At 48.8% G+C, this 27,191-nt stretch overlaps 2 protein-coding genes across 8 annotated transcripts in view; one reads left to right on the top strand and one right to left on the bottom strand.

The window, feature by feature from the left end:
- The window catches only part of CDON (cell adhesion associated, oncogene regulated), a 100,919-nt gene extending 93,237 nt beyond the window's left edge, over positions 1–7,682 (top strand). For 5 of the 7 annotated variants that reach the window (XM_063671596.1, XM_063671595.1, XM_063671590.1 and 2 more), the window contains 2 exons: positions 6,461–6,804; positions 7,347–7,682. In XM_063671596.1, the coding sequence (XP_063527666.1) occupies positions 6,461–6,804; positions 7,347–7,510 (508 nt within the window). In that variant the 3' untranslated portion in view covers positions 7,511–7,682. The remainder of the gene's footprint in view (positions 1–6,460; positions 6,805–7,346) is intronic. The other 2 variants (XM_063671594.1, XM_063671593.1) reach the window with 2 other exon arrangements.
- Positions 7,683–12,082: 4,400 nt separating this feature from the next.
- On the bottom strand, positions 12,083–22,367 carry VSIG10L2 (V-set and immunoglobulin domain containing 10 like 2). The gene is made up of 12 exons (XM_054441270.2): positions 22,274–22,367; positions 20,374–20,724; positions 19,830–20,105; positions 18,118–18,393; positions 17,258–17,506; positions 16,339–16,599; positions 14,708–14,998; positions 14,011–14,307; positions 13,218–13,340; positions 12,891–12,915; positions 12,730–12,782; positions 12,083–12,583 (listed from the first exon to the last, which is right to left on the bottom strand). Exons 1-12 carry the CDS (start codon positions 22,353–22,355, stop codon positions 12,486–12,488), a joined length of 2,382 nt encoding a protein of 793 aa, XP_054297245.2. The 5' UTR covers positions 22,356–22,367; the 3' UTR covers positions 12,083–12,485.
- Between the last annotated feature and the right edge of the window lie 4,824 nt (positions 22,368–27,191).

The raw sequence follows: 27,191 nt of genomic DNA, 5'->3' as shown, positions 1-27,191 counted from the left end.
ACTTCATTAAAAAATCTCATTCTGTAACTTGGCTTTAAATTAAAGACAAGAGCAGAAAAAAAGAAATTAAACAGAAGGAAGCAGAAGGCTTTAAGGGCATCTCGTTGTCTGGCGAGTCATCATTGCTTTGTTATATCAACATTATGAGTTCATTCAAGTTCGAGCTATATAAACAAGTTATTAATTTCTAATATTTTGTAGGGAACTGTCCTAGATTTTCAAATTCTGGCAAATATGTGTATGTGTGTTTTTTTTTCCTACATCTTAATTTTACTTCTTTTAAATGAAAACTTTTCTTTCTGATCTGATACTTCTTCATCTTTAAAGTATAGGTTTTAGCCAGGCGTGGTGGCCCACACCTGTAATTCTAGCACTTTAGGAGGCTGAGGTAGGAGGATTGCCTGAGCCTAGGAGTTCAAGACCAGCCTGGGCAACATAATGAGACCCCTTCTCTACAAAAAAAAATGTAAAAATTTTTCAGGAATGGTAGCACGTGACTGTAGTCTGATTGAGTCTGATGCAATATGGAAGAATATACCGGGACTAGTCTCTACCTAGAATGTGGGAAGTGCCCTATTCTCATAGCCTCAGCTACTCTGGAGGCTGAGGTGGGAGGATCGCATGAGCCAGGGAGGCCAAGGGTGCAGTGAGCCATGATCGCACCCAGCCTGGGCAACAGAGTGAGACCCGTAAAGAACATACAGGTTTCTAGTAGCTTTTTATTACCTCCAGATTCTTGCAGAGCAATGTGACATCAAGGCAGAGGATCACTTAGTGTATTTTAGGCCAGCACTGTTGAGGGATTTCATTGAGTACCTGACTGTGCTGTGTGTCCTAAGGTATCTGACACTGAGAACTGTCGTTGCCTTTGCTCCAGGAGATTGAAGTGTAAGTCAGACAACTTTGAAGCAGACAGATAATAGAGGACCTTACACATCACAGAATCAATATTGAACTAGGACACGAATAACTACTATCGTGATACAGAAAGCTCAAGGTGTATCCGTTCATTCTCACTTTACTATACGTGTCTCATCTTACTATTGGGCATGGGCTGCTATAAAGGACTTTGACTATTAGTTTAATTGTTGCTCCCTGATCATTAAAAAAGGAAAAAGTCTGGTGTTCTAATGTTTATCATTTTTAAAAAACATTTTTGAGGTCCTATTGTGTGTCATTTTCTATGTGCTTGGTGCTAGACATTATGACATTAGTTAGAGTTTAATGTGAATTAGGACTTTTACCACTTTACAGACAATACAAATACTTTAGAACATTTTAACTCCATTTCCCCCTCCAGTGTTTTGTGTTATTTTCTTCATATGTTTGTATTCTAAAAATATTTAAAATCCTCTAAGATATTAAAATTACTGCTTTTGCAATCCATGTTTATTCAGAATTCCCTGCATTCCTTTTTTGTTGCTACTCATTCCTTTCTGTATTTCCTTTTTTTTTTAAAATCTGTTGCTAGTCATTTTCCTTCAACTTGAAGAACTTCCCTTAATATTTCTTATAGTACAAGACTGAAGGTGACAGATTTTCCCAGCTTTTTTGTCTAAGAATATCTTTAATTTGTCTTCCTTTTTGAAGGATTTTTTTTCTTTTTTTTAACCGCTAATTGACTTCTAGATTGGCAGTTACTGTCTTTCTGTACTTTAAAGACATTATTCTGTTACTTTATTGCTTCCATCATTTCTGTTGAAAAATCATCTGTACAGCTATTGTTGTTCCCTTTTAAGGTAATATGTCTTTTTCTTCTGGCTGCTTTTTTTTATTTTGTCTTTGTATTTTGCTTCTACCCATTTAATTATTGGCATTGATCGGTGTGATTTTCTTTGTATTCTGCCTGGGGTCCACAGAGCTTCTTGGATCTGCGGCTGGAGCTTTCATCAGGTTTAGAAAACTTAGCTTGTATGTCTCCAGTGTGGCTTCTGTTGCATTCTCTCTTTTCCCCCTGCAGAGAGACTCCAGTTAAACATAGAGTTTTTCGCCATACGGTGCCTCCTGTGTTCCTTCAGCTGCTTTCATGTTTTCCATCCTTTGTCATGGGAACCGATGTGCTTCGTGGTGGACAATCCTCTGTTCGCCTGTGCCCAGCGTGCTCTTATCCCCATGTGCTGAGTTCTTAAAGTTCAGTTACTTTACTGTTAATTTCAGAATTTCTAAGTGATTATTATTATTAGATTCTAGTTCTCTGTTAAAATTCTTGTCATCTACTTTATTGAATGTATTCATCCAGTTTTTAAAGTCTTTGCTCACTCACTATCTACATCACTTGTTTTTCTCTTGTTCTTGTCTTCTGATGTGCCCAGTACTTTTTATCGAATTTTATTTTATTTTTTTTGAGATGAGTTTCGCGCTTCTTGCCCAGGCTGGCGTGCAGTGGTGTGATCTTGGCTCACCACAACCTCTGCCTCTCAGGTTCAAGTGATTCTCCTGCCTCAGCCTCCTGAGTAGGTGGGATTACAGGCATGCGCCACCACGCCTGGCTAATTTTTTGTATTTTTTGGTAGAGACGGGGTTTCTCCATGTCAGTCAGGCTTGTCTCTAACTCCCAACCTCAGGTGATCCGCCCACCTCGGCCTCCCAAAGTGAGCCACCGCAACCAGCCTTTTTACTGAATTTTACATATCAGATACACAAACTTGCAGAGTTTCTGGAAGATGTTTTCCCCTCTAGAAAGGATTTACTTCTGCCTTTGGCAGGCAGTTGGACAAAGGCCAGATCACTTTAAGTCATTCTGGGATTGACATGATTTGCTCCTGAGTTGCAGTCTTTGTAAAAGCCCTCTCTGCTCTCTTTCTGCTTCACTCTTATTTTTAGGGTGTAGCCCTTCAAGGGTCCCACTTAAAAGCCTGGGGTGTTTACTGGGCCTTTTCTCTTTGGCAGACTCTGAACTCCAATTTTTGTCCTCCCAGTGCCATGAAACAGCCAAAAGCTCTGCTCAGCTTCTTATCTGTCTCTTTCTTCTTGACACCTCCTTGTTTCCTCCTGCACTGAATCGGGCAGATGCCTCCAGAAGAAAAGTGGTGCTGATGCTCAGGGCCACTTGTACCTTTCCTGCAGAATCTCAGCCCCTCGAGTGCTTTGGTAGCCCTCACATGCCTTTAACAGATTTAAGACAAAATTCCTCCATATTTTTTCTAGTTGTTCTTAGCAGGAACAGAGTTGTTCTGATACAAGCTTATCAGCCATAGCCAGAAGTCAGGAATTTAATTTTTAAGAATTATTTTTGGCCAGGCGTGATGGCTCACACCTATAATCCTAGCACTTTGGGAGGCAGAGACGAGTGGATTGCCTGAACTCAGGAGTTTGAGACCAGCCTGGGCAACACGGTGAAACCCCGTCTCTACTAAAATACACACAAAAAATTAGCTGGGCATGGTGGCATGCACCTATAATCCCAGTTACTTGGGAGGCTGAGGCAGGAGAATTGCTTGAACCCGATTCAGTGAACCCGAGGCAGTGAGGTTGCAGTGAACCGAGATCACTGCATTGCACTCCAGCCTGGGCAACGGAGCGAGACTCCTTCTCAAAAAAAAAAAAGAATTATTTTCAACAAAACGTGGCAGCCATATAGGTTGCCCCGACGAAAGATATTTCTGATCTTTTGATATTAGAGTCCTTCTTCCTCTCTAATTCCATAATTGTTATCTAATGTAATTTTCCTGATTATGAGATGATTGAGTCTGATGCAATATGGAAGAATACACTGGGACTGGTCTCTGGCTAGAACATGCGAAGTGCCCTATTCTTGTCAGCCATGCATCTATGACTTATCTCAAAATTAATTGCTCCCAGTGTCTTTTATCTTTTCTTAGATAACACTACATTATATTGATTATATTGTAACCTTTTTTTTTTTTTTTGGTCTGTGTCCTTTGCTAGACTGGGAGCAGGAACTCTGCTTTACTTACCTTTGAATTTTAGACATCAGATATACAAACTTGCAGAGTTTCTGGAAGATGTTTTCCCCTCTAGAAAGGATTTACTTCTGCCTTTAGCAGGCAGCTGGACAAAGGCCAGATCACTTTAAGTCATTCTGGGATTGAAATGATTTGCTCCTGAGTTGCAGTCTTTGTAAAAGCCCTCTCTGCTCTCTTCCTGCTTCACTCTTCACTCTTCACTCTTTCACTGCTTACCACGATGTCTGACCTAAGGAAGGTATTTAGCAAATGCTTTCTCAATAAAGGGTTCTTTCAGATAAGGTTAGTTATATAGATGGATAATCATTAAATTCTCAGTAGTAGTAGTTTGAATTCACAAAGGCTTTTCTCCCCCCGACCTTGCCCCACATTTCACCCTGTTTAGAGTCTGCAGATTCCATGCATTGAATACATTCAGGGGGACTTGGGGGTTCCCTGAGTGTTGGGAGACTAAGAGCAAAATGCAGGAAACGAAGACACTGATCACATGGACATTTTTAAGTGGGTTTCAGATTAGTGCTCACCTTTGCCAGCATCCAGAACATTTTTTATAAGTTCAGGGTCGAATAAAATAGACAAGAGAGTAAGTTGGGAATGCTGTACTCTTCTGCAGTCATGACACGTCTAGACCAGTGCTCTGATTGTGGCTCCAGTTAACGTCCTTCTGCACCAGGGCTTTCTTCACTATTTATTCACTGAAGACATGCGTGGAAACACATAGGTTATATCTGAATCAGGCATTTTTTTGCTATAGAATTAAACATTAAAATTAGAGTCATATTAGAAAATACCATACTCAAATTATTCTGCACAGATGAATACTTGTCACACTTTACTTACCAGGTGACTGGTCTCTGAATTTAATTATCTATATAGTGAGTATATTTCTCTATTTGAAATTAAAGTTGGAGTTATTTAAATTAAAGATTTGGTTTGCTGACAGAGATCTTATTCTCTTTCAAGTTTATATCTGTCTTCATGCTTAAGATTTGGTATTTCCAATAACTTGAACGAGTGTAACTGCTAGCAACAGTTGATTAGACTTTTACTGATTTTTCTTTGCCCCAGAAACATATCAGCCCATGTTTAAAGGATGCAAATCCAAATAATTCTTATCTTCATTGCCTAACATTATCTAGCTCCAGGATACTACTGGTCAGTCCTACGTGTTTCCTACCTAACATGTCCAAATCAAAGCCCAGTGCAATGTCATCTCCAGACTTTTCTTACTCCCAATTTTAGGGGGAAAAAAAGTGTCTCTGAGGCTCCAACTTCCAGTAATGGTGAAATAGCTTGATCATCAACAGATAATAATGATAAAATCTGGATAATTTGAAAGTATTGGAGAATAAGCAGAAGCAGGCAGAAACTGAATAAGAGTCTACCCTTGAAATAAAATGTGTGAGATTTATGAGTTTATGGGTTTTTGTCTGAAAGCATTCTCCAATCTTGGGGCAAGGATGCAAGCAGAAGCTATCAGAGAACTGAGTTTGATGCCAACAGGGCAACCAGAAAATTAAAAGAAAAATCTAGTTTAAAAAAAATTATTATACATGTGAAGAAACAGGAAAATGTGATAATTACTTAAGGGAAAAAAAGTCAATAGAAACAGACTCTGAGATGACCCAGATGTCACAATTAGCAGATAATGTAAATATGTTCAAGGATTTAAAGGAAGGTATACATGTAATAAATGAACATATAGGAAATTTCAACTGATAAACAGAGCTGGTACGAAAGACTAAATGGAAATTCTAGAGCTAAAGAGCTCAATAACTAAAATGGAAAATTTACTAGATGAGCTTAACAGCTGTTGGAGACCACAAGTTAACGGACAAGAAGATAGATCAGGAGAAATTGTCCAGTCTGAAGAACAGAAAGAAAAAAATTAAAACACACATTGTAGGTAAAGGCAGGAAGTAAAAATAGAACAGAATTGATGTGAAATGCTCAGTGGTAACAAATTCCAGCAATTCTGTGAAGAAAAAAGTTGAAAAATTTAAAATTCCTGGATTTTGAATGTCTAATCCTTACAGCATTTCCTCCAAGAATGAGGGGGAACATATCATCTGATTTCAAAGCAGTGTGTTTTTGGTTAACTTTCCTAAGGTTGTTTCTTTCATGTGGCCATACATTTCTTAGCTTCCTGTCCTCCTCTTCCTCTTTTATTCTTTCATTCTTCCCAGTAGCTAATGGCCTTTTCCTTCTGGGTGCTACTTTTGGGAGCCAGTTAATAATGAAGTAGATGATTTCTGACAGTGGACTAAGACAAAGGAAGCCTGTGTGCCGGGACACTGAATAAAGATGCATTCTTAAGTATTCTTTTGGTGTATTCTCCTGTTGTATGGCATTTTCACTATGATTTTGAAATTCTCAGTATTTCAGATCATAGTGAATCATTTAGTTGTTTTTAAGCGTCAGTCTTTCTTAAGAGTCTGTGAATACAGAATACCAAATGATATTTCAGAATAGGCTTATTTTAATTATTGGTTCCTCTAGACACAAGTCTGTTTCTTTTGGTTTAAACTCTGCAGGTGTTTCACCAAAACCAACAGCACTTTCAGCAGCAGCCCTCGTCCTGTGGTCCCTGTGGTAGCACCTTACCCTCAGGATGGTTTGGAAATGAAGCCCCTCAGTCACATGAAGGTGCCTGTATGCCTGACTTCCGCAGTCCCTGATTGTGGCCAGTTGCCGGAGGAGAGCGTCAAGGACAATGTGGAACCAGTCCCTACTCAGCGTACCTGCTGTCAGGACATTGTAAATGACGTCAGTTCTGATGGCGCAGAAGATCCAGCAGAGTTCAGCAGAGGTCAGGAAGGCGTGATCAACCTTAGGATTCCAGACCATCTTCAGTTAGCTAAGAGCTGTGTATGGGAAGGTGATGCTTTCAGAGTTTCCCCTCTATGATTAGTTTACATATTTCTTGGGAGACTGGGTGGGGTGCTGGGTCCTTCAAGAAAAGATAGGACTCAAGATAAAGGATTCTTTGTTCATTACTCATGTCCTTCATCTCAGGCTGTCAATCCCATCACACTTTGGAAAATCTATTTGGAAATAGGCTTTGATTTCATTCGTAGGGTAACAGAAGACTTGCTGGAAGAATGCATTTTGTGAACATGAGCCCCTTTTTGATTTGAGTTGGTTCTGGAGTTGTAACCTTTCTTTCAGGTGGTTATTTTAGGGCTTTTAAGGGGTTGCTTTATTCCTCAGGTGAATTGTATAGCTTCTCATGAGAGCTCAACTTTATTTTAAACCTTTTAAACCTTCTGTCGCCCTCAAATTCAAACCAAACACAAACCAGGTTCTATTTATGCTCGTTTTTCTTTCTTCTTGGCTCAAAGTGTGAAAAAGTTTTTAGACTGCTTCGTAAAAATCAGCCTTTATCATTTGATAATGCTCCCAAACCTTTCTGTGTTTCAGGAGACAGCTGTGCCCATTCAGAAACAGAGAACAACATTGTAAGTTGGAATGCTCTTATTTTGCCACCTGTCCCAGAGGGCTGTGCTGAAAAGACAACGTGGTCTCCGCCTGGCATTCCTTTAGACAGCCCGACAGAGGTCCTTCAGCAGCCCCAGGAAACCTGAGGACGTGCAAACAACCAGTCATGTTCCAACTTCAAGCCAGTAACTGCCCACAACAGGCCTGGGAGCGAACTGTGTGAAGGACCTTAATTCAAATCAGAGAAAATCATTATTTATTTTTTTGTAGTAGTAATGTCATATGAATGTATCTTAAAACGTGTTCCCTTTTATATTATTTATGCCTTAAATGTTTTCTTCCCCATTCCTTCCTCCCCCTCGGTAGGAAACAACCTTGTTTTGCATAGTACTCAGTCACCTGGAGGGCAGAGGGGTCCTTCCATGTTTTCTAACAGCCATAGTGACAGCAAGAGCTCCTCATGCAAAGGATCCCATCTCTTGGCTGCTTCGGCTAGGAGGGAATGCAGGGGCCAATTGAAGGTTGCCACCAGCTGGGTCTTCAGGTGGAAAATGGTCTTTCAATAGTGTATTCTCAGATTTTTTTTTTTTTTTTTTTTTTGAGATGGAGTCTTGCTGTCATCCAGGCTGGAGTGCAATGGCTCGATCTCGGCTCACTGCAACATCCGCCTCCCAGGTTCAAGCAATTCTCCCACCTCGGCCTCCCGAGTAGCTGGGACTACAGGCACCTGCCACCACATCCAGCTAATTGTCTTGTATTTTTATTAGAGACAAGGTTTCAGGCTGGTTTTGAACTCCTGACCTCAAGTGATCCACCCGCCTCCGCCTCCCAAAGTGCGAGGATTACAGGCGTGAGCCACCACGCCCAGCCTGTATTATCAGACTTTCTGAGAACACTTTGAAATCAACTGCAGTTGTGACCCATGTTTATAATAGCAGACCTGGCTGACGGATTTTACAAGAGTGCCTTCCACAAAAGTGGTAATGTGACCTGTTGACTTTCTATCTGCACGTGGGCACAAGTGATGTTCAGTTTGCCTGGCACTAGTCATAGTGTTATGGACGTGGTGGAGTGTGAGGTCTTGATGAATTACGGCAGTATGCAGAAAAGGAACCAAGGCCAGAGAGACAAATAATGCCTAATGTCCCACTGCTTTAAAATTATATTAATTTATAAAATGGCCACTATGGGCTCTTTTTGACTGCTTCTCGGAGTAGGAACAAAATAAGACATTAAATGGTGGCTTGAAGAGAAAGATACACACTTTCAGAAGAAAGAAAGGGGAGGGCTGCAGGGAGCCCGTCTTGGCGGGAGCTCTCCAGTCTGTTGGATTAGCACAGGGACATGCTCATGGTGCCATGACGCTGAAACTAGTCATCCCCCACCTCCAACACAGGCAGCGGCCTGCAGGGCTGAGTGTCAGAAAGACTTACTTTGGAAGAAAAGGGTTTTGTTTTTTTTTTCTTCTGAAATTTCCTGATATCTTTTTCAGAATGTCACCCTTGTAAACAGGCACCTAAAGTGTTGGTCAGCAGAGCTCCTGACCACAGCTGCCTCTGCATGACAAGGACGTTTGCAGCTGCCTTTGGAAGGCTCTTCACATTAAAAAATAATAATTATATAAGTGTGTTTCATAGCTTGAGTCAAGCTTTCAAGGATCACTGCTCCTTTTTGCATTATGCATCCCTTTGGGGAAAGAAACAGAAAATTATTCTCTTTCTATAGAGTCAAGCAATTCCAGCAGAAGTGAAGAAATGTTAGTTTCCCAGAAATCGCAGTGGAATAGAATATAATACTATGTTAACTAACTTTCTGTATAAATGCATCAGTATTCCCTTACATATGTCTATATATTTTATAATAGAACTGTTAGTGAAAATGTGCTTGTTTAAGCTGGGTCACTATGCAAGAGTTACTTCCGGTAGAATGTAGTGAATGTAATTCCCTAGTCGGATATTAGGGATGCTGTAGACCCAAGTTCTACATTCCAGATGTCCGTGCCTATAGTATACTGGATTTATTCTTCATGTTGCTTAGATGCAATTAGCTCTGGAGGGGGATAGCTGCATCCCTTATTTCTGTGACTAGCAAAGGACAAAGTCCTAGCTCACAGAATATGAAAACATACCCTGTGTTAGCCAATCAAGTTACAGCAATGCTGTCACAAAGGGAGTTTTAGAAAACTGGGGAGTCACTGTCTGTAGACAGCCATTGTGATTCAGGAAACAGGTGTATTAGCATGAGCCTTAGGTCATGAACTGCTTTTAAAGATTGAGTTTGAATATGGGATCTGTCCACGAGGAAGAGAAAATGGCTTTACCTTTAGGACAATCTCATTGTGGACTGCTTTATTTATATTATTAGTAACGCTGTTTTAAGTGTTATTCTTTTTATTGTATTTTATTTATAAAAAATGCCTTTATATATTGAAATATATAAATATATATATATATATACACACACACACACATATATATATATAATTGCCTTTATGTTTAGGTGGTATGAGTTCTCCCTAAGTGTGAGTTGGCTCTGAATTTTTCTGCCCTGCACAGGCACCCAAACAGTCCTACCTAATGTCACTTCACCAGGAAATGAGAGGACATGGTACAATGTGGGAGACAGCACTAACACGTGTTGAATAACTACTGTGTACCAGGCACTGTGCTCGATGCTTGTTACTGTTAACTCATTTAACCCTCACAACTCATCTACAAAGTTGGTATTAAAATCCCCAAGTCACTCAGTGAGCCATGGGACCTGAATCCGAACCTAGTTTATCTGGAGCCATAATCTGGGCTCCTCCCATTTTTCCATACTGCTTTCCAAAAGCATTGAGGTTCACTCTTTGGGTGGAACCAGTCCCGTTCCGTATGCTGTGATCTATCCCTGCCGTGGAAGTCCTCCGAGGCTCCAGCTCCGCAGCCAGAGAAGCTGCCCTCGCCTCCGCGGGCAGAGCCCTGCTTATGACTTCGTCTTCCAGGAGTCCACATTTCTCCCCTTGACGCCCCCTGTCTACCACCTCCACCTGGAAATTTGATCTTTACTGTGCTCAGTGATCACGAAATTGGTCAAGCCTCTTCATGTTCCTTCTCATCTAGAATTCCGTGTGATTGTTTTAGCATTAAACTGCCCCGCTCCCACTGTATCACTTCACAATCTCCTTTTAATGTTTTTCTTTCAGTTTTGCACTGACAGTCTGGTGACAGGTGCTGCCAGGGTGCAAGTTACATTGCAATGTTCTAAACCTTTTGAAGTGTTCTTAGCAAAAGCCTTTCTTTCTGGGTGTTGTTTTTGTCGAATGAGCCTGTGAAGACTCAATGCATCCATCTTGGGCTGATCATTCCACAGATCTCATTCCAGCTACCGTACTGCCAAGAAGTGAAGTTTATCATTGAATTTTACCTGTGTTGCTCTCTTTTAAAGTAATGACTGAGATGCATGCTTTGTATCATATTGAAAAGTATGTTTTATTTTCCTTAAAGTTGTAATATTATGTGTGAAACTGTACATATTTTAAATGATGTAGCTTTGGCAGGTTTTATTTGGTTGATATGATTTTATATTAAAAGAGAAGGCTGCTTTCATATAGCGTAGCCGCTGAAGGTGGGGATACTCCCTGTTTGTACAACGCTGCTTATAGTTTGTGATTGGGGTGGGCGAATGTCTTCCTCTGAAATTCTTTGGAACCTCCACCCCGTCCTCCCCTGAAACTCCCCTGTGCACACACCCCTTCTGTTCTGACTGCAGAGGTCAAGGCCCTGAAGGAGCAGGATCTTGGGCAAGTGTTTTAGGGGAGGCTGAGAACATACCTGACCCTGGGGGCGATGTGGAGGCAGGCCCACCTCCTCGGGGCAACTTTGCATTTCTTTGGAAGGCAGGGAGGTGGGTAGGAGAGGAGCTTGGGAGGATGAGGAGGAGCGGTCCCACCTCACACATTGTCTATTTTCACCATTAACCTAGGGCCACATGTTTATGAATTCCAGGATAGAAATTTAGCCTCTTTGTGAAAAAGTTTTGTTTTACTGCTCTAAGAAAATACACATCTCTAGGCTTCTCTTGACCAGAAAGCCAACAAAGTCTTCTGCATCGGGTGTGGCCCTTATGTATTTTATTTCCCATATTTAAATAAGCCTTCCTTAAACCCTAGCCCCAGTCCTGAGAGCTTTGAGGGTAGCTGAAACCCCTTATCTAATAAAGTCTAACTCTGTGAGAACCACAGAACCTTCTTAAGTTTCTCAATTTTCTGTCTCCTTTCAGGCGCCACGTCCCTTGTGCTGGCGGGTCACCCGTTGGCTTTCTTGCCGTTTCTTCTCATCTGTGTCTCCTGCAGAGGCGGCTTGGAGTCCTGAGTCTTCTAGTCAGTTGAACAAGCATTCATTTGTGTTTTCACCCAGATTGCAGACACACACACAAACAGACACACACACTTGGAGCTAGTGAGTCATGCTGGCAGCTGACATTGTGACTCTGGAACAGCCCCGGTGCTCTGTGGGCCAGCTCCCCCAGCCTGGGGGCGGGAAGCTACATCTGCAGTACGTCTGCTCTCTGTCTTGTGGGCTGGGACTCCTGGAGTCGGACCACTGCAGCGTCAGTGATGTTTGTAAGCTACGGTTGAGCAAAGGAACACACACCTACACACCTTGTTTCTTCCCACTAGCCAAACCTGGGACCCAGCCATCAGCCTCTGTGGGAGTTGCAATGGAAATAGCCCTCTATTGGCGTGAACATCAGCTCTGATTTATTTAGGAATTGCTCCATCCACAGACTTTTTTCTGGAAGCAGCTAGCTTGCTCATACTTCTGTAGCACCACAGATGATTCCAGTACCATGGCTTTCACTTGCCCTCAGACACCCAGAGATCCCTCTCTCCCCATTGCGGGTCCTCTTCCTTGTCCTGCCACCTCTGTCTTCCACAAGGTGGGCCAGGGCTTCTCTTGTAACCATGTCACTTAGGGACACTGCAGCTGGGCCTTGCACCAGTTGTGAAGACTGGGTAATAAGTGAAAGTGGTAGTTGGTGTCTTAGCTACGTTGGTTTTATGACCAAAGTCTGACAGAAGGGCTCTTCCCAAATCCCACCTGCCCTCCCTAAGCCTATTTGCATCTTCCTCTTTGGGCCTTATGGTGTTGCAGTCACTGTGATGGTGACATTCACTGGAGCATCCGTGGTTTCTTGTGCAGGATCCAAACCTGGGGTGGTGGTTGGTGTTTCAAGGCCTATGAAGAGCGTATGTGGGCAAAGAACAGAGGGATGCTTTGGGAGTGTCCAAATGTTCCCAGAGCTCAAGAGAGACCAAGCATCACCCTCAGCACCCAGCACTGGTCTTGCACACAAGTCGTCGTCTTCTGGATAAAGTGCTTACCTGCCTGTGCCTCAGCATCTTCTCTGGAACCCCTCTGTTGGTGCCTTTGCTCCCTGAGAGTGAAGTGGGAGAGTAAAGTTAGTGGCAACTCACTTCCCTCGCTTTCCTTTCCAACTGGAGGAAAGCCCTGGCCCCCAGGATGACTGGGGTTCCACACTCACATGGGAACAAGCAATTGACCCAGGCCTGTAGGAAGGAAAAGAAAACGAGCATTACTTGGCCAGCCCAGCAGAGATCCCAGGAGAATGGCCCTCTCTTTTCCAATGGGCTCTGTACTAGGCCCTCAGGAACCCAGAAGGGGATGGCCCCAGGTGCCTGGTTTGGGGGTTGGAGCCCTGAATGGCAACGTCTAGCACTGGGGAGAGGGTCAGAATTAAGGAAGAGCCTAGATTCTTCTCCCCCGGGAGTGCTGCATCTCTCCTTTGGGTAGGTCAGGGCCTGGCCACCCTGTGGGGTCAAGCAGCCCTTCCCATCCGATTCCCACTCACGGGGGAAAGTCTGTGGGTGCCGGGCAGCATACTGGAACACCAGTAGAGAGGCCACCATTGCTACCACCATTCCTGTGCCTGCTGCACCCAACACCGCTGGGTAGGCGCTGAAGGGGGGGTCCGCTAGGAGGGGAGAGCACAGGTTCCATGGTTTAGAGCCACTGCACAACTTGGGCCTCAGTGGCTCGTAGGGAACCACTAGGGTTCTGGAGAAGTGGTGCCCTGCTCATCCAGTTCCCCCTGCAGCTGACATGGGGACCCAGAGAATCCTGGAGATCAGGTCTCTCCCAAGGAAGGCGGCGCACTGTCTGCCTAGTGCTCTGGAGTTTGACTCCCCCGCCAAATCCCCTGTTTCTGGTACAGAAGACAAAACGTTGGTTATCTTGGCGGCTTGGGGCTGAAGGGGAGTATGCCATAAAATTAGGAATTCCCAGGATGGAGAGGGGGCAGCAGGAAGCTGAGAGCCTACCTGTAGCCCTGGAGGGGAGACTGAGGCACAGAGTGGGCTCCTGTTCTTAGTCACCAGCACCTTTTCCTTCCTCTCTATTCTGATCACATGAATTAGGGTTCCCACCCCTCAGCCTGGAGCCTCCCGAGACCCCCAGGGAGGGACAGGAAAGAGCCGTGGAGATTATCTTGAGGGGAGAGTAGAGACGAGGACGGGCTGGGGACGGGAGAATTCAGTAGGAAGCGAGCAAAGGAACAGAGGAGGGGATGCCCTGTGAAGAGGAAGATGAACCAGGGGCCAGTGCTTTGGAGAAAAGGTAGGTCCCTCCCTGGCATTAGCTGGCACCTGGTATCTTCACCTCAGAGGGATGTCCTGCAGTGTGGTGATTCAGAGCCAGGATGCGGAAGGCATAAAGGACCCCGGGGTCCAAGCCTCCCAGCCGCCGTCCTCGGCTCTCTGGCTCGATGTCACTAGCTGCTGTCTCCCACGCCCCAGCTCCTGGGCCCAGGGCACTGGCCTTCCGCTGCACCAGGAAGCCCGTCAGGTTCCCGGGTCCTGAGATGGCCCATTGAAGCTGCACCTCTCTGCGGTGCCTCCCGTAGGTCAGGCGGCTGATGGTGACATTGGGAGGAGCTGGATATCCTGGGTGAGGGTGGGGATACAAAGAGGCACATGTATACCTACAACCACGTGAGCTTGTGCCCCCAGATTTGCTCCTGTCAAGAGACAGCCTGGCGGTGTGGAAAAGGCACTGGATTGGGGTCTGTGGACCTGAGAAGCCCTGTCTTGTCCCATCAGTTTTTTTCATCTATAAAATGAAAGGGAGGCGATCCTGCCTGCATGGCGTTCTGTTTGCCATGAGTGCACCAGATTCACGCACATGTTGCGCATCTAGCTCTTGAGTCCTGCCTATGCCCAAGGAGGCTCAAGCGTCCACATTTTGGAGCAGGGAATCCTTGTGCCTTTCCACTTAAAGCACTCTGTGGCTGTTGGTCTCCCAGCCCCCACCTCACCACACACACACACTCGACCCCTCACTCACTCAGGACCTCCAGCAGCACGCTCCGACTGCTGTTGCCCACGGCGTTGCGGGCCACGCATTGGTAGGTGCCCCTGTGGTGTGCCGGGTCAGCATCGTAGATGCCCAGGCGCAGCTGGGCACCCTCAGGGTGCAGCATGAATCCTGAAGTGCCGGGGTCCACTTTTTGTTGTTGAGGCCCCAGCCAGAGGAGTTGGGCAGGTGGTGTGCCCCTGCGGAGACAGCACTCCAGCCAGGCTTCTTCCCCCTCCAACACTGACACACGGGGCTCAGCCACGTCCAGCTGTGGGGCTTCTGCGGGGACAGAGAGGATGTGGCTGGCTAGTGGGAGGGCTTGGGGACAAGGTGCTGGCCAGCATTGGAAGGCATGGAGAGGAGATGGAGCGGGAGAGCTGCAGAGTTGACAATGAGGCTTGTCTGGGGCCAGTCTGCCTTCTCTTCAGGTTCCCATTCTATGCCAAGTTCCTGTCACAGTGTGCTCCAGGGCTCGCTGATATATGATAAAATCAGCAGCGTTCCTCCCTGCTCCTTCCCTGCCCCACCCTAGCCTCGGCTCCTGCAGACAGGGCCCTGCCTTACTAGTCTCTGCATGAACGGCCCCTTCCAGCACCTGGCCTCCCTCCCACTAGTGGCCCCCCACCTCCCGGCTGGCTCCAGGCATAGTGCTGGGACCATAGCAGGTGCTCAGATTTTATGGACTGACTTATTAAAGACCCAGACTCTCAGGTGTCAATGAATCTCCTACGATGGAATTTCCGGTCCTGAGACTGAGTAATAGCGAAGGAAATATTTGGGGTTAAGGCCTCCTTAGAGCCCTGAGAACATGCTAGTTACCAAGCCTTTGGAGACCAAGAGGTAAACCATTCTGTGAGAACTGTTGTATGTGACAGCTTCTCTGTTTGCTTTTCTCACATTTTTTTTTTACTTTGATATTTAATTCTTTTTTCCTGGTTGCAGTAAATAGACTGGCAGGGCCAGATGAAGGCAAGGAGGAACCAGACCAAAACCAAACAGAGTAAGAGAGGTAGAGAACTGACTTCTGAAATATTAATGCAAATCAACAATATAATCAGGCAGCTCTCTTATGCAAATCCATGTAAGTGAAGATTATGCAATTGGCATTTCCACTTCATCTAGATCAGTGCTATCCAATATTGTAGTGACCAGCCACGTCAATATGGGAACTTGAAATGTGGCCAGTCCAGATTGAGATGTGCAGTAATTGTATATATACCAGATTTTAAAGACAAGATAAAAAAAGAATGTAAAATATCTCATTAATAATTTTTATTATTACATGTTGAAATGATAACATACTGGATATATTGAGTTAACTAAAGTGTTTCACTTGTTTCTTCTTTTTAAATGTGGCTGCTAGAATATTTTAAATCACATATATGGCTCACATTATATTTTTATTACACAACTCTGACCTAGCCTAACCCCCTCATTTTATGGATCAAAGAAAACTTGAGACCCTGGGAGCTCAGCTCCTACCTACCTCCTAGCTTCCCCGTCCACACTGACTCACTTTCCATGCCAGCACAGCCACCCCCTAAGATCTCTTTATCCTGATTCCAAAGCGTTCCTCCTCCTGTCCCAGCACCAGAACAAACTCGCTAGCCCCTACTCACCCAGGTGGAGGTGGCAGTGGAGGTCAGGGGTCCTGAGCAGGTGAGTGCCCCGGCAGGTGAACTCTCTGCCAGCCAGATCTTCTTGGGCCTGCAGAAGGTGAACGGCCATCGAGGAGCTGCTACCGCCCAGGGGCTGCTGCTGTTCGTCAAGCCAGCTCAGCATGGCGGGGGGCTCACCGCCAGGCCACTCACAACTCAGCATGATGAACTGGTCCCCCACTGTGGCTGTGCTCCAGCAGGTGGGCCTCCCGAGAGGCTCCCCTGGAAGGAACGATGGCTCAGTATGGCCCTGTGGAAGGAGGAAGGGCTTGGCAGTTCCGCCCTATCCCCCTTCCTTCATTTGTTCCTTCACTCCCTCCTTCCTTCATTACTTTGTCACTCACTCATTCACACACTCATCATTTATTGATCATGTGCCAGGGAAATGGTGGGAACAGACATTAAACAATTATTATGATTTGATGTGTGCTAGAATATAGACAGAAAGACAGACGAACTCCCTGGGGCTTCCGGAAAGAGGACAGGATGACATCTGGACTCTGTCTTGCCTGATGGCTGGGAGTTTCTCTCTGCACACTTGGCAGAGAGAATGCTGAAGGCAAGTTTCAAGTCCAACATGCGTCAAAGCGGTAGAAGTGCAGTGTAAGGGCGGTGAGAGCCTGCTGACCCTGCAGGCAAGGACAGTGGGGAGTTGTCAGGGCTCCAAGCCCAAAGTGAGGGGAAGAGAGCACAGTGTGGATGGGAAAGATGGGAGATGGGGACTGAGAGCTGAGTGCCGCCCACCTCCTTGTTACATGGCATGTTTTGGAGCCTGTGGTCTGGAGCGCCACCCAGATCCCAGGCCCCCCGGCTCTACTCTGACCTCTACCCACACTCTGCCTGGAATGTCAGAGCCCTGGGGTTTCCTGTGTCCACTCACAGAGCATGACCGTGCAGAGGGCAGGCGGTGCCAGGGCTGGGTGCTGGCCTTTACAGGTGAAGACGCTGCCACTGGGGAGCTGGGCGGCTGCATGACTCCAGGTGACGTTGCTGGGGGCAGTAGGGCCAGGTCCCTGGGGCCCTTCCCACAGCAGCTGGGCAGGCGGAAGCCCCCCAGGCCAGGTGCAGAGCAGAGTCACAGCCCCAGGGCTGGGATGCACTGCACAGGAGGGTTGTCCCTCAGGGGGATCTGGATGGGGAAGTGGGTGAGGGTGGAGCAGGCTCCACTGCCAGTGCCCTGCAGCCCCCAGGCCCAGGCAGGGGAGTCTGGAGGCCAGGGGTGTCAATGGGTAGGGGAGCAGGGAGAAGTGGGTTAGGGGAAAGATTTAGTCTCTCTGAGGGGCTGGTGAGGAACAGGCTGAGCTCTCAGGTCAGGGGCAGGAGGTTACCAAGTGTACAGGAGTTTGGAGTCCCCAAGGAATCCCAGAGACCCCATGGAAGGCCCCATCTCCCGTTCTCGTCTCTGTCCCTAGGCACCCAGGAGCCAGCACACCTTGCCTTACTGCCATCGCCCTTCTCTGTGCCTCAGTTCAGTCCGCAGGGCCATGGGAATAATCACTTAGCGGCGGGGTGCTATGTAGTGTCGGTAGCTTCCCCCTCTCCCTTCCCCTTCCCACAGTTTTCTCATCCTCTTTCCCTGCCCTCCAACTCCACTTGTTTGGAGACCTCCCTCCAACAAGAGCAACTTCGACATATGCCTCTCCACGGGGTGGCTGGGTCTGCCCCAGAACAGGCCCACAAAGGCTCCAGTGTGAGTTGTCCCCAGGCCAGGTCTGGGCGTCACCCAACCCCCACACTCACAGTAGATGGTGAGCTGGACAGTAGTCTGGGTGCGGGTGTCCAGGTAGCTGTTGCGGGCCAGGCAGGTGTACAGGCCTGTGTGGACACGGCCAGCTCTGGCGATGACATAGGTAGGCCCCGTGTGGACTTGCGTGTGGTCACGGAGCCACACATAGTGACTAGGTGGGTTGGAGGCAGCCAGACAGCTCAGGGTCACCTCTTCCCTCTCACTGGCCCAGAAGCCCTCCTCAGTGAGTCCCAGCGGCTCCACGGTGATCACAGGCTTGTCAGGACCATCTGCAGAGCAAGGAAGGCCAGTTACACCTCCCAGCTTCATTCCTTCATTCACGCACATGCTCATCTCTGAATGTATGCATCCATCCTAGGGGCATGTAGTATGCACTGGCCCATGTCCACCCCAAGGCTAGGCCCTCTTGGAGCTCAGAGTCCAGGGGCCATGGGCACAGTCCAGGGTGCTCAGGGCTTATGTGTGGAGGTGAGCACCCTGGACTGTGGGCGCTTCCTCGAGGGACTCCTGGGTTGGGCCAAGGTGGGGCAGAAGAGAGGTAGGGGACCAATGCTCCCCATGTGCCTGAGACTGAGGTGCTCTTGGAAGCAGACAGTTGGCCACTGTAGACTGCAGAAGTAAGATAATACAGTGGGATGATGTCCTGAACCCTATCCCAGCAGCCGCCTCCTTTCACTTCCTTGGACTCCACCTTCCCCTCTCTCCTGCGTTCCAAGCTCAGGGTCACCATCCTGGAAGCTCTCCCTGACTCCAAAAGAGTTCTGAATTCTTTGCCTACTTCCAGTCTGCTCCTGCCTCTTTCCCAAGAACTTTCCTGCTCACCTGCCTCAACAGTCCTCAGTTCACAATTTCCACAAACCGCCGCCATGAAGACCAATAAATAGGACGCCATTCGTCCTTGCTCCTTAAAACGTCTAAGACCAGCACTGTCCAACAGGTGGATGCCAGCCACAGATTTTTTTTATAACATTTTCTAGTAGCCAAATCTTAAGTAAAAAACAAACCCGATCAAGCAAAAAACAAAAACAAAAACCGCCAATAGGTGTTTTACTTTAAGAATATATTTTATTTAACCAAATATATCCAGAATGTTATTTCAATATATAATCAATATAAAAGTTACGGATATTTTACATTCTTTCTTTTGGACTAAATCTTCAAAATCAAGTGTGATTTTGAAGCCATGCCTACAGCACAGCTCGGTTTGGACTGGCTCCATCTCAAGTGACCGAAGATACGCATGCGTGGCTGCCATGTGGGACAGCAAGCTCCAGGCCACCCTGGCGTTCATCTTTCACCCAGGGCGCCTGACTTCTAACTTCAGGCTTGCTGCCCTCTCCTCGCACTGGGGCCCCACCCCTGTCTCCTCGGGGTTCCGTTGGTTTCTGCGAGCCCTCCAGGCTCAACCTAAAGGCAGACTCTCCAGGCCGCCAGTGAAATGGTGAGTGAAATTGTAAGCATGAATGTATGCACGTTTTCCTGGAAAAGGGTGTCCATGACCTTTATAAGGCTAACAGCCTGGAGCTAGAGCTGCACTGGGCACCAGGGGCACAGCACCCCGTGACTCTTGCCTGCTGGAGACTTTTAGAGGGCGAGGCACTCCCGCAGTGGAGGGATTTGGGGAGTTCTGAGGTGTGGAAGGCCGAGTGTGGATGGGGAGATGGGTGTCAGCCCTGACAGCGCCCCCCACCGCAGTCTGACTCACAAATGACGTCCAGGAAGGCCCCGTCACTGCTCAGCCTGTTCACGGAGTTGCTGGCGCTGCACATGTACCAGCCTAGGTGTGTCCGGTTGACAGGGTCCAGCTGGAATAGTGGCTCAGTGACCCCCACCAGGGCCTCTCCAAGGCCTCGGGATGCCCGATGCTGCCAGGCAAAGGTCACAGGCTCTGTGCCCTCCCGCACTGCACACGTGGCCACCACGGAGGCTCCCTCCACAGGGGACGGGTTACTCAGTCGCACTTGAGGCTTGGACACCGGCACTGGCCAGAGGAGGGAGAGGCCCGCTGTGTTATTACAGACCCAGGACACGCCCAGCTGTGTCCAGCGCCCCCACCCCTGCTGGCTGGGAACTCACCTGCCCACCCGCCCCGACCCTCCCTTCCTCATCACCCCAGCTTTCCTCAGTCCCTGGAGTGGGGCGCCCTTTAGAACCTGGGCCCCGCACACACACAAAGGGAATGGGCAGCACACGTGCAGAGAAATCCAAAGCAGCCCGCGGAGCAGCTGCAGCTGGGGCCAGGCCCTCACCCAGCACAGCCAGCCTGAGGTGGGAATAGGCCGTGTGGAGCTGGCCGCCAGCCACGTGCAGAACCTGGCATAGGAAGTGGCCACGGGCACCCTCGCGAAGCTCCCCCAGCACCAGGCTGCTGTTCCTCAGACTCACGACTCCCAGAGCCGAGGCGAAGGCCTCCACCTTGGACATGGCTCCATCGGTGACGGCCACAGGCCGGGGAACCAGGGAGCCCGGGGGGGTGAAGCTCCAGAGGACCAGCAGTGGGGCAGGCCCGGAGCCACAGGCCAGCTCCACGGAGCCACCTCGCACTCCCTGGACAGACACCACCTCCTCTGCTGGGGCCTCGGGGGTCGGGTGGGGCTGGCCTGGGGAGAGAAGAGGCATAGCAGGACTTCTGGGCTGCTCTGGGCTCTCCTGCACTCCCTGCCTTGCCTGGAGCCTCTCTTTTTGGTTTGCAGTCCCAAGCAGCCCAGGCAGGCTTCAGGAAGGCCACATAAAAGCACTTCTGGAGTTGGTGGGCAAGAGACAGTTTCTGTGGGAGCCTCCGGGTTTCCTGTTTGGATGCACTGAAGGAGGGGTTAACTGAAGTCAGAGAATGGACTGGAGCAGAGATCCCCGCTCCTCATGGGTCACTAGACCATTCAAAAGGCGGATTCATGGACGTCACCCCAGACTATCAAGTCAGACACTCCTAGCGGTGGTGAGGGGGTCAGGGCCCAAGAATTCATATTTGTAACAAGCGCCCCAAGATCAGTCTGATGATCAGTCCCATCACAATGGTGACCCTGGAGATAAGGAGATCTGCATGGCCACTGGCAGCTCGGGGTCTGGAGTTCCTGTGTAAGGATTCCAGGAGGATCCCAGGGCTCCATCCCACCCTGTTCCAGTTGCATTGCAGCAAGGGAAAGAGAACACCGACCGCATCAGCCCATCCAGCCTTCATTCAACTAAGCGTAGACTGCTGGGGTCACAAGAACAAATGAGCCCCCCACCCCTGCTCTCATGGAGCTCCCAGTCTATCAGGGACCAGCCATTAAGTAGTTTCTGTGGAGTAAGTCACTTAACAGGTGTTCTTGGCTCAGGACCCACCCTTCAACCCCAGCCTAAGCCCAAGTACCATGTTCCCCGCTGTCCCCTCACATGTGGCCAGGGTGGGTCTCATGCCATAAAGTGCTGAGGACCTCAGCAAATTTGCATGAAAATGAGCACCTGGGGCCGGGCTCAGTGGCTCACGCCTGTAATCCCAGCATTCTGGGAGGCTGAGGCGGGCAGATCACCTGAGGTCAGGAGTTTGAGACCAGCCTGGCCAAAATGGCGAAACCCTGGCTCTACTAAAAATACAAAAATTAGTTGGGCATGGTGGCACACACCTCCCAGCTACTTTGGAGGCTGAGGCTGGAGAATCGCTTGAACCCAGGAGGCAGAGGTTGCAGTCAGCCAAGATCATGCACGCCACTGCACTCCAGTCTGGGTGACAGAGCAAGACTCCGTCTCAAAAAAAAAAAAAGAATAAAAATATGTAACCCAGAAACCAATTTCTTCCAACCCCATGGACATTGCTTTGGCCCAAGATGCCAGCATCTCTCAACTGGATTATGGCAATGATCTCCTGATTGCCTTAATCCCCGTCAAAACCATGGAGCTTTCTGCAACCTAGATCTGACCATGCCACTCCTAAGCTTACCACCTCACAGCGGTTCTCAGGATGACTCCAGCTTCTCAAGGTTAAGCAGAGTGCTATCACCTACGTGGCACATAGTAGTCACTCAGTGAACGCTAGTTAAATGTCTAGCCGATGAATGACTGAATGAACTTCATGGAACGGAGTGCAAAAGGAGGATCCCCCAGGAAGTGGCAGGAATAATGGGATGGGAGTGGGAAATGAACCCCCTGGGGGATCTGAGTATCACTCACCTGAGGCCCTAGGGTGCAGAAGGCAGAGGCGTATCAGCAGCAGGAGGCTGACCGGGTGGTGCTGGGGCCTCTGACCCACCATGGCCCCATCTCCCTGGTGGCCATCCACCTGAGGCTCCTGCCTGACCTGTGGGCCCCTTCTACCCAGAGCAGAGCCCAGCCCTGGGAGGATGGTGGTCTGGCTCAGGTTGCCAACTTTAGCCCTGCCCATGCCTCCACCCCTGCTCTCCTGTTACCCTCAGTGCCTCGATGACTCGTTAATTATTTACCAGATTATTCACTCCATCCATAATGCAGAGTTGGGGAGGGCAGGACGTGGCTGGGGCAGACCCAGGGAAGAGGACCACGAGCTCCCTGCATTTTCACTCGAAGGATATTGTAAAATTAGAGTCACTGGACAGAGTTGAGAGAGGCCCCCAAACTCTTCTGGTCCAATCACCTGCCCAACACAGGACTCCCGACCACAGGGACCTTGAGGTTCAAACAGCCTTTAGGTGGAGCGGCGGGAGGAGCTGTGGAGTCAAACACGGCTGGGGTTGGTGATAAACTGAAAAGCGAGGACGTTTCCGAACCTCCCTGGGCCCTAGCTTCCTCACAGATAAGTGGGATAGTAACGCCTTCTTTGTTGTAAAGAGTATATTATGAATATCAAATGACAAGACTTAAATTAGCACACGGGGGTGCTTTTTGGGTGCTGAAATGTGCTATTCCTTGAGTCGAGTGAGGGTTACAGTTCCTCAAGCTGTACATTTATTTTTTATGTACTTTACAAATCTTTGATATAATTTGTGCACACATATGTGTTTGATATCATTCATGCCTGTCCATGCATGCACTCATGCACACACACGGGTGCCCAGCATGCAGTAGGTGCACCATTCATGCTCCTAGCTAGATTTGAACTATCAAGTCTGGTCCCCGGAGTTGGGCTGGAGCCCAGCATTCCTGCTGTCCAGGGCTCTCTGAATTCTCCGTCTCTCTAGCTCTCGGAGCATATCCTGTTGTCTAGCTGTCTCTGAATGACAGCCCGAGAGGGGGTCAGATTTTTCCATCCTCTGGTGGCAGGGTTAGACGGAGGATGAGATTCCTGAACCCCAGTGAGAAGGGGGATCTGATGTCCGGTTTCAGGTTCTCCAAGGCTCAGCCGAGACAGGAGCTGTCAGAGTTGAATTCCAGGTGGCTCCTCCAGGGCCCAGAGATGTCACTGTGGCACTCTGGCTTCTCACTTGCCTGGGACAGTGGCTGCATGGACAGAGGCTGTATGGACAGACCCCTATCCCACCCTCACTCGATCCACGGCCAAGCCCTTCCATGCCTTCCTCAGGGTCTCGAGTCCCCGTTCCCTCCTAACTCAGCTATGGAGCAGAATGGCAGGTGGTCCCTGAGAATCAGGTTTGACTTCCCCTGGTGACCAGTGCATACAGGCCACTCATTTGATTCCCCCACTCCCCAAACTGGGAATCTCCTCAGAACTCCCTTAGAGGTTCCTATGGAAATAAAGTGTGGAGATCCGGCAGCACTCTCCACCTAGGGTGGCCGGCCCCTGTCTCTGGAGAGGACAGGAGAATTCCAGCTGTGTGAATCAGGGGAGCTTTAAAGGATCCTCTGGTGGTGGCAAGAGCTTGTGCTGACGCAGAGTTAGTCTACGCTGCTTGCGTTATCAGCCCCCCAGCCTTTTCTCAGCTGGGGCATCAGGAACACGGAAGTCAGGTGGGGCTCCTCAACCTGCTCTTTCCCCTTAGGAAGAGGACCCTCGAAGGGAGAGTCAGGGAGGGAGGGTGTATTAGTCAGGGGTCTCCAGAGAAAGAGAACGAAGAGGCTGTATGTGTATACAGAAAGGGATTTATCATAAGGAGTCAGATCATGTGATTATGGAGGCTGACAAATCCCAAGATCTGCTGTCCACAGGCTTGAGATCCAGGGAGAGCTGAGGTTTCAGTTTGCGTCTGAAGGCAAGAAAAGACCACAGTTCCAGTTTAGGCAGGCAGGCAGGCGGAGTTCCATCTTACTCAGCCTCTTTGTTCTGTTCCGGCCGTCACCTGATTGGATGAGGCCCACCCATGTTGGGGAGGGCAATGTTCTTTACTGATTCTATCAATTCAAATGTTCATCTCACCCCAGAACACCCTCCCAAAACACCCAGAGTGATGTTTGAAATATCTGGGTACCCCATGACCTAGCCAAGTTGACACATAAAACAGACCATCACTGAGGTGAAGCCTACCCCCCATCCCATCCCATGCCCTGCCTCTGCCAGAACAGGAACCCCATGGCAGAGCCACAGCCCCTGTCTGGAAGAGAAGAGATGTGTCTAGAATGGGAAAACAGGCCCAGGGCTCCTGTCCCTGCTGCCTTGGGAGGTGAGGAGCTGGGAGAGACAAGGTGAGCTGGTTCCTTGCTTTGAGAGACAAGAAAGCGCAGTAGTGAGAACACACACTTATCTCTTTATTACTGTGTGACCTCAGCATCTTACAGAACAACTCTGAGCTTCAATTTCTTCCTTTATTTAATGGTTTTCCTGAGAGGATGAGATTATGCATGAGATTATGCATGTATAGCTCCTGCCTCTTAAACTTACTTATACCCCTTAACCAAAGAATGTAAACAATGAATTGAACAAATGTTTCTTGAGCGTCTAAGGCACAGGGATGGGGTCAGATTTTTCCAGCCTCTGGTGACAGGGCTGGAGGCCTGACAAGAGATCCTCTCTTTCCCTCCTTCCCCGCTTCCCAAGGAGCTTCAGCCAAGCTGAGGTCACCTGGAGCTGTGCTCTGCACTATGCAAGCTCAGCAGCTGGGCCCTGGGGCAGGTGAAGCTGTGGATTCCCAGGTTCTGGTGCCTGCTTCTTATCGTCGCCTCCTGCTCAGGGCCCATGCGCTCCACCCTCACTGCGTGGCCTCCATCCCCAGCCTGCCTGGGCCCCCAGGGCTCACATCAGCCTGGAGGGAAGGACAGGCAACTGTGTGGACTAAGGGGCAACCTGGAGTCCCTGGAGTGGCCTCGCAGCTGAACTCAGAAATGAGGGGCTTATAAGGAGGGACTCAGGACCTAGACTCCAGTAGTTTGAGGTGAAATTCTGGAGGACCAGGCTGAGGTTCCAAAAGGGCTGGTGGGACCTTCCTTTGCACGCAGGAAGCCCCTCTGCCACCTCCTCTAGAGAAGGCCCTGCAGCTCCTCCCGGGGGAACGTCAGCTGGGCGCTGCATGACCTTGGCTGAGCAACCCGCTTTGTCTCCATCTTGTGGCCATCATCTATGAAATGAAAATAATAACTCCCTCTTCAAGTTATTGGACAAACGACATACAACCACCAGTATTAAACCCCTCGCAAGCACCCAGCATGGCACGCAGATACGTTGAATCAATGTTAGCTCTCGTCCTCCTTCTCTTTAAGATGAATAAAAATCTGCTTCCCTGACACTTCTATCCTTGGGGAATTCTTTCATGGAAGTTTTGTAAAATTACTCAAATCCCACTTCCAGATGAAAGTCATTCACTCTTTGAAACTGCGTGTGCTGCTTTTCTCTTCTCCACCTAAATAAATAATACTAGTCACCATTTGTTGTACACTTACATACACCAGGCACGGGTTAGGTGTTCCCAACAATCTCATGAGAAAGCATTACTATTCATATTTTATGAATGGGCTCAAATGCTCCCCTATTTTCTCCCCGTGGCTTGATTTCCTGTGCCCCAGGTTGCTCCCCATCTTCGGACATTCTCTGGTTTGTCCCCGTCCACTCTGAGACTGAGGCTCACTCAGTCTGGCCAGGGGCCTATGGAACTGCCAAGTCCCTTCTTTTCTGACAAGAATGCTCAAAGTCTTGCTCAGTTATTTACTGAGTTTCACAGATCCCCCTCAGCTGACGTTTATCCTGTATCAGGGCATGTTTGCTACACCGCATCCTTGAGGCCTCCCCTGGCTCCTGAGGACGGCTGGGCACACCTGGCTCTCCTGAGAGGAAGCGGCGGCTCCCTGAGTCTCCCTGTGTCTTTGGACGAGGCAGTGGTGCGGCTGGAACGAGCGCCAGGTGCCTGCAGCTGCCTCCTCTCCAGGACCCTCCGCTGTGCATGGGCAGCAGCTACACCAGACCGTGAGTACTTGGTAAACTCCGGGACAGATGACGCTTGTCTCGCACCACATCCCTGTGCCTCTGAGCCAACCTACAGGCCCCTCCTTTTGTGCTGTGCGTTTTAACCCAGCTCTCCTGCCTTGTGACCATTTTGAATCCTGATTCTGAAATCACAGGGCTTTGGAGCAGCAGCATGTGAAAGGACAGGGACAGCTGGGCTGGGGAGGGGAGCAGATGCTCCTGGAGGAAATGGCTTCTCCGTGTGTGCTGTCGGGCCAGCCCGGCCCTCCGGGACCACAGCAGGAGACCAGCTGAGGGCTGCAGAGGAAATGGGTTAGAGACTCCACAAGCAACGTGTCCCCGGCTGTGTTCACGGCTGAGGAAAGGAAGGAGGACAACGGGGACAGAGGACAGGCAGGGGCCACTGCCTAGTCACTTTGTAAACTGATCCTTAGAGACTAGAGAGGAAATGAAGCAGGCCCTGGATGGAAGGGTTGGGAACAGGAGGTGAACAGATCAGGAGAGGAAGGAAGGGGAGGCAGACACAGGCCGAGGCTGAGGCAGTGACAGTGCTGGGAGAGCACCTGTTGAGGCCGCAGGGAAGGAGGCCTAGTTTCTGGCACCAGCTTCACCTGGGAGCTAACCCTCTTTCCATCTGCTCTCCATTCCTGGAGCCCTTTCTCAACCAGCCCTACCTGGGCACGTGGAGCAAAAACACTCATGGCTTCTGTTTCCTGATTGGTTAAAAATGTGATTGCAATGCTCACCCTGACACTGCTCAGGGCTGTTGTAAGAGCGGGATGGTGGATTAGTAAGAGCGTATAAGCTGTTGTGCAGAGATGTGAA

This window comes from Pongo pygmaeus, chromosome 9 (assembly GCF_028885625.2).
Source record: "Pongo pygmaeus isolate AG05252 chromosome 9, NHGRI_mPonPyg2-v2.0_pri, whole genome shotgun sequence".
In the NCBI taxonomy this organism is placed as follows: domain Eukaryota; kingdom Metazoa; phylum Chordata; class Mammalia; order Primates; family Hominidae; genus Pongo; species Pongo pygmaeus.
Note: the sequence above shows the minus strand (reverse complement) of the source record. Positions and strands in the feature narration are given on the sequence as shown.

What these genes read in the sequence shown, in the direction of transcription:
- VSIG10L2 (XM_054441270.2), bottom strand. Translation starts at nt 22,355, where the DNA reads ATGGTGGGTCAGAGGCCCCAGCACCACCCGGTCAGCCTCCTGCTGCTG. An exon ending in TGTCCAGCTCACCATCTACT is followed by an intron (nt 17,507 to 18,117) that starts GTGAGTGTGGGG and finishes TTCCCCATCCAG; the next exon opens with ATCCCCCTGAGGGACAACCC. An exon ending in GCACCCACAGACTTTCCCCC is followed by an intron (nt 12,916 to 13,217) that starts GTGAGTGGGAAT and finishes TCCTTCCTACAG; the next exon opens with GCCTGGGTCAATTGCTTGTT.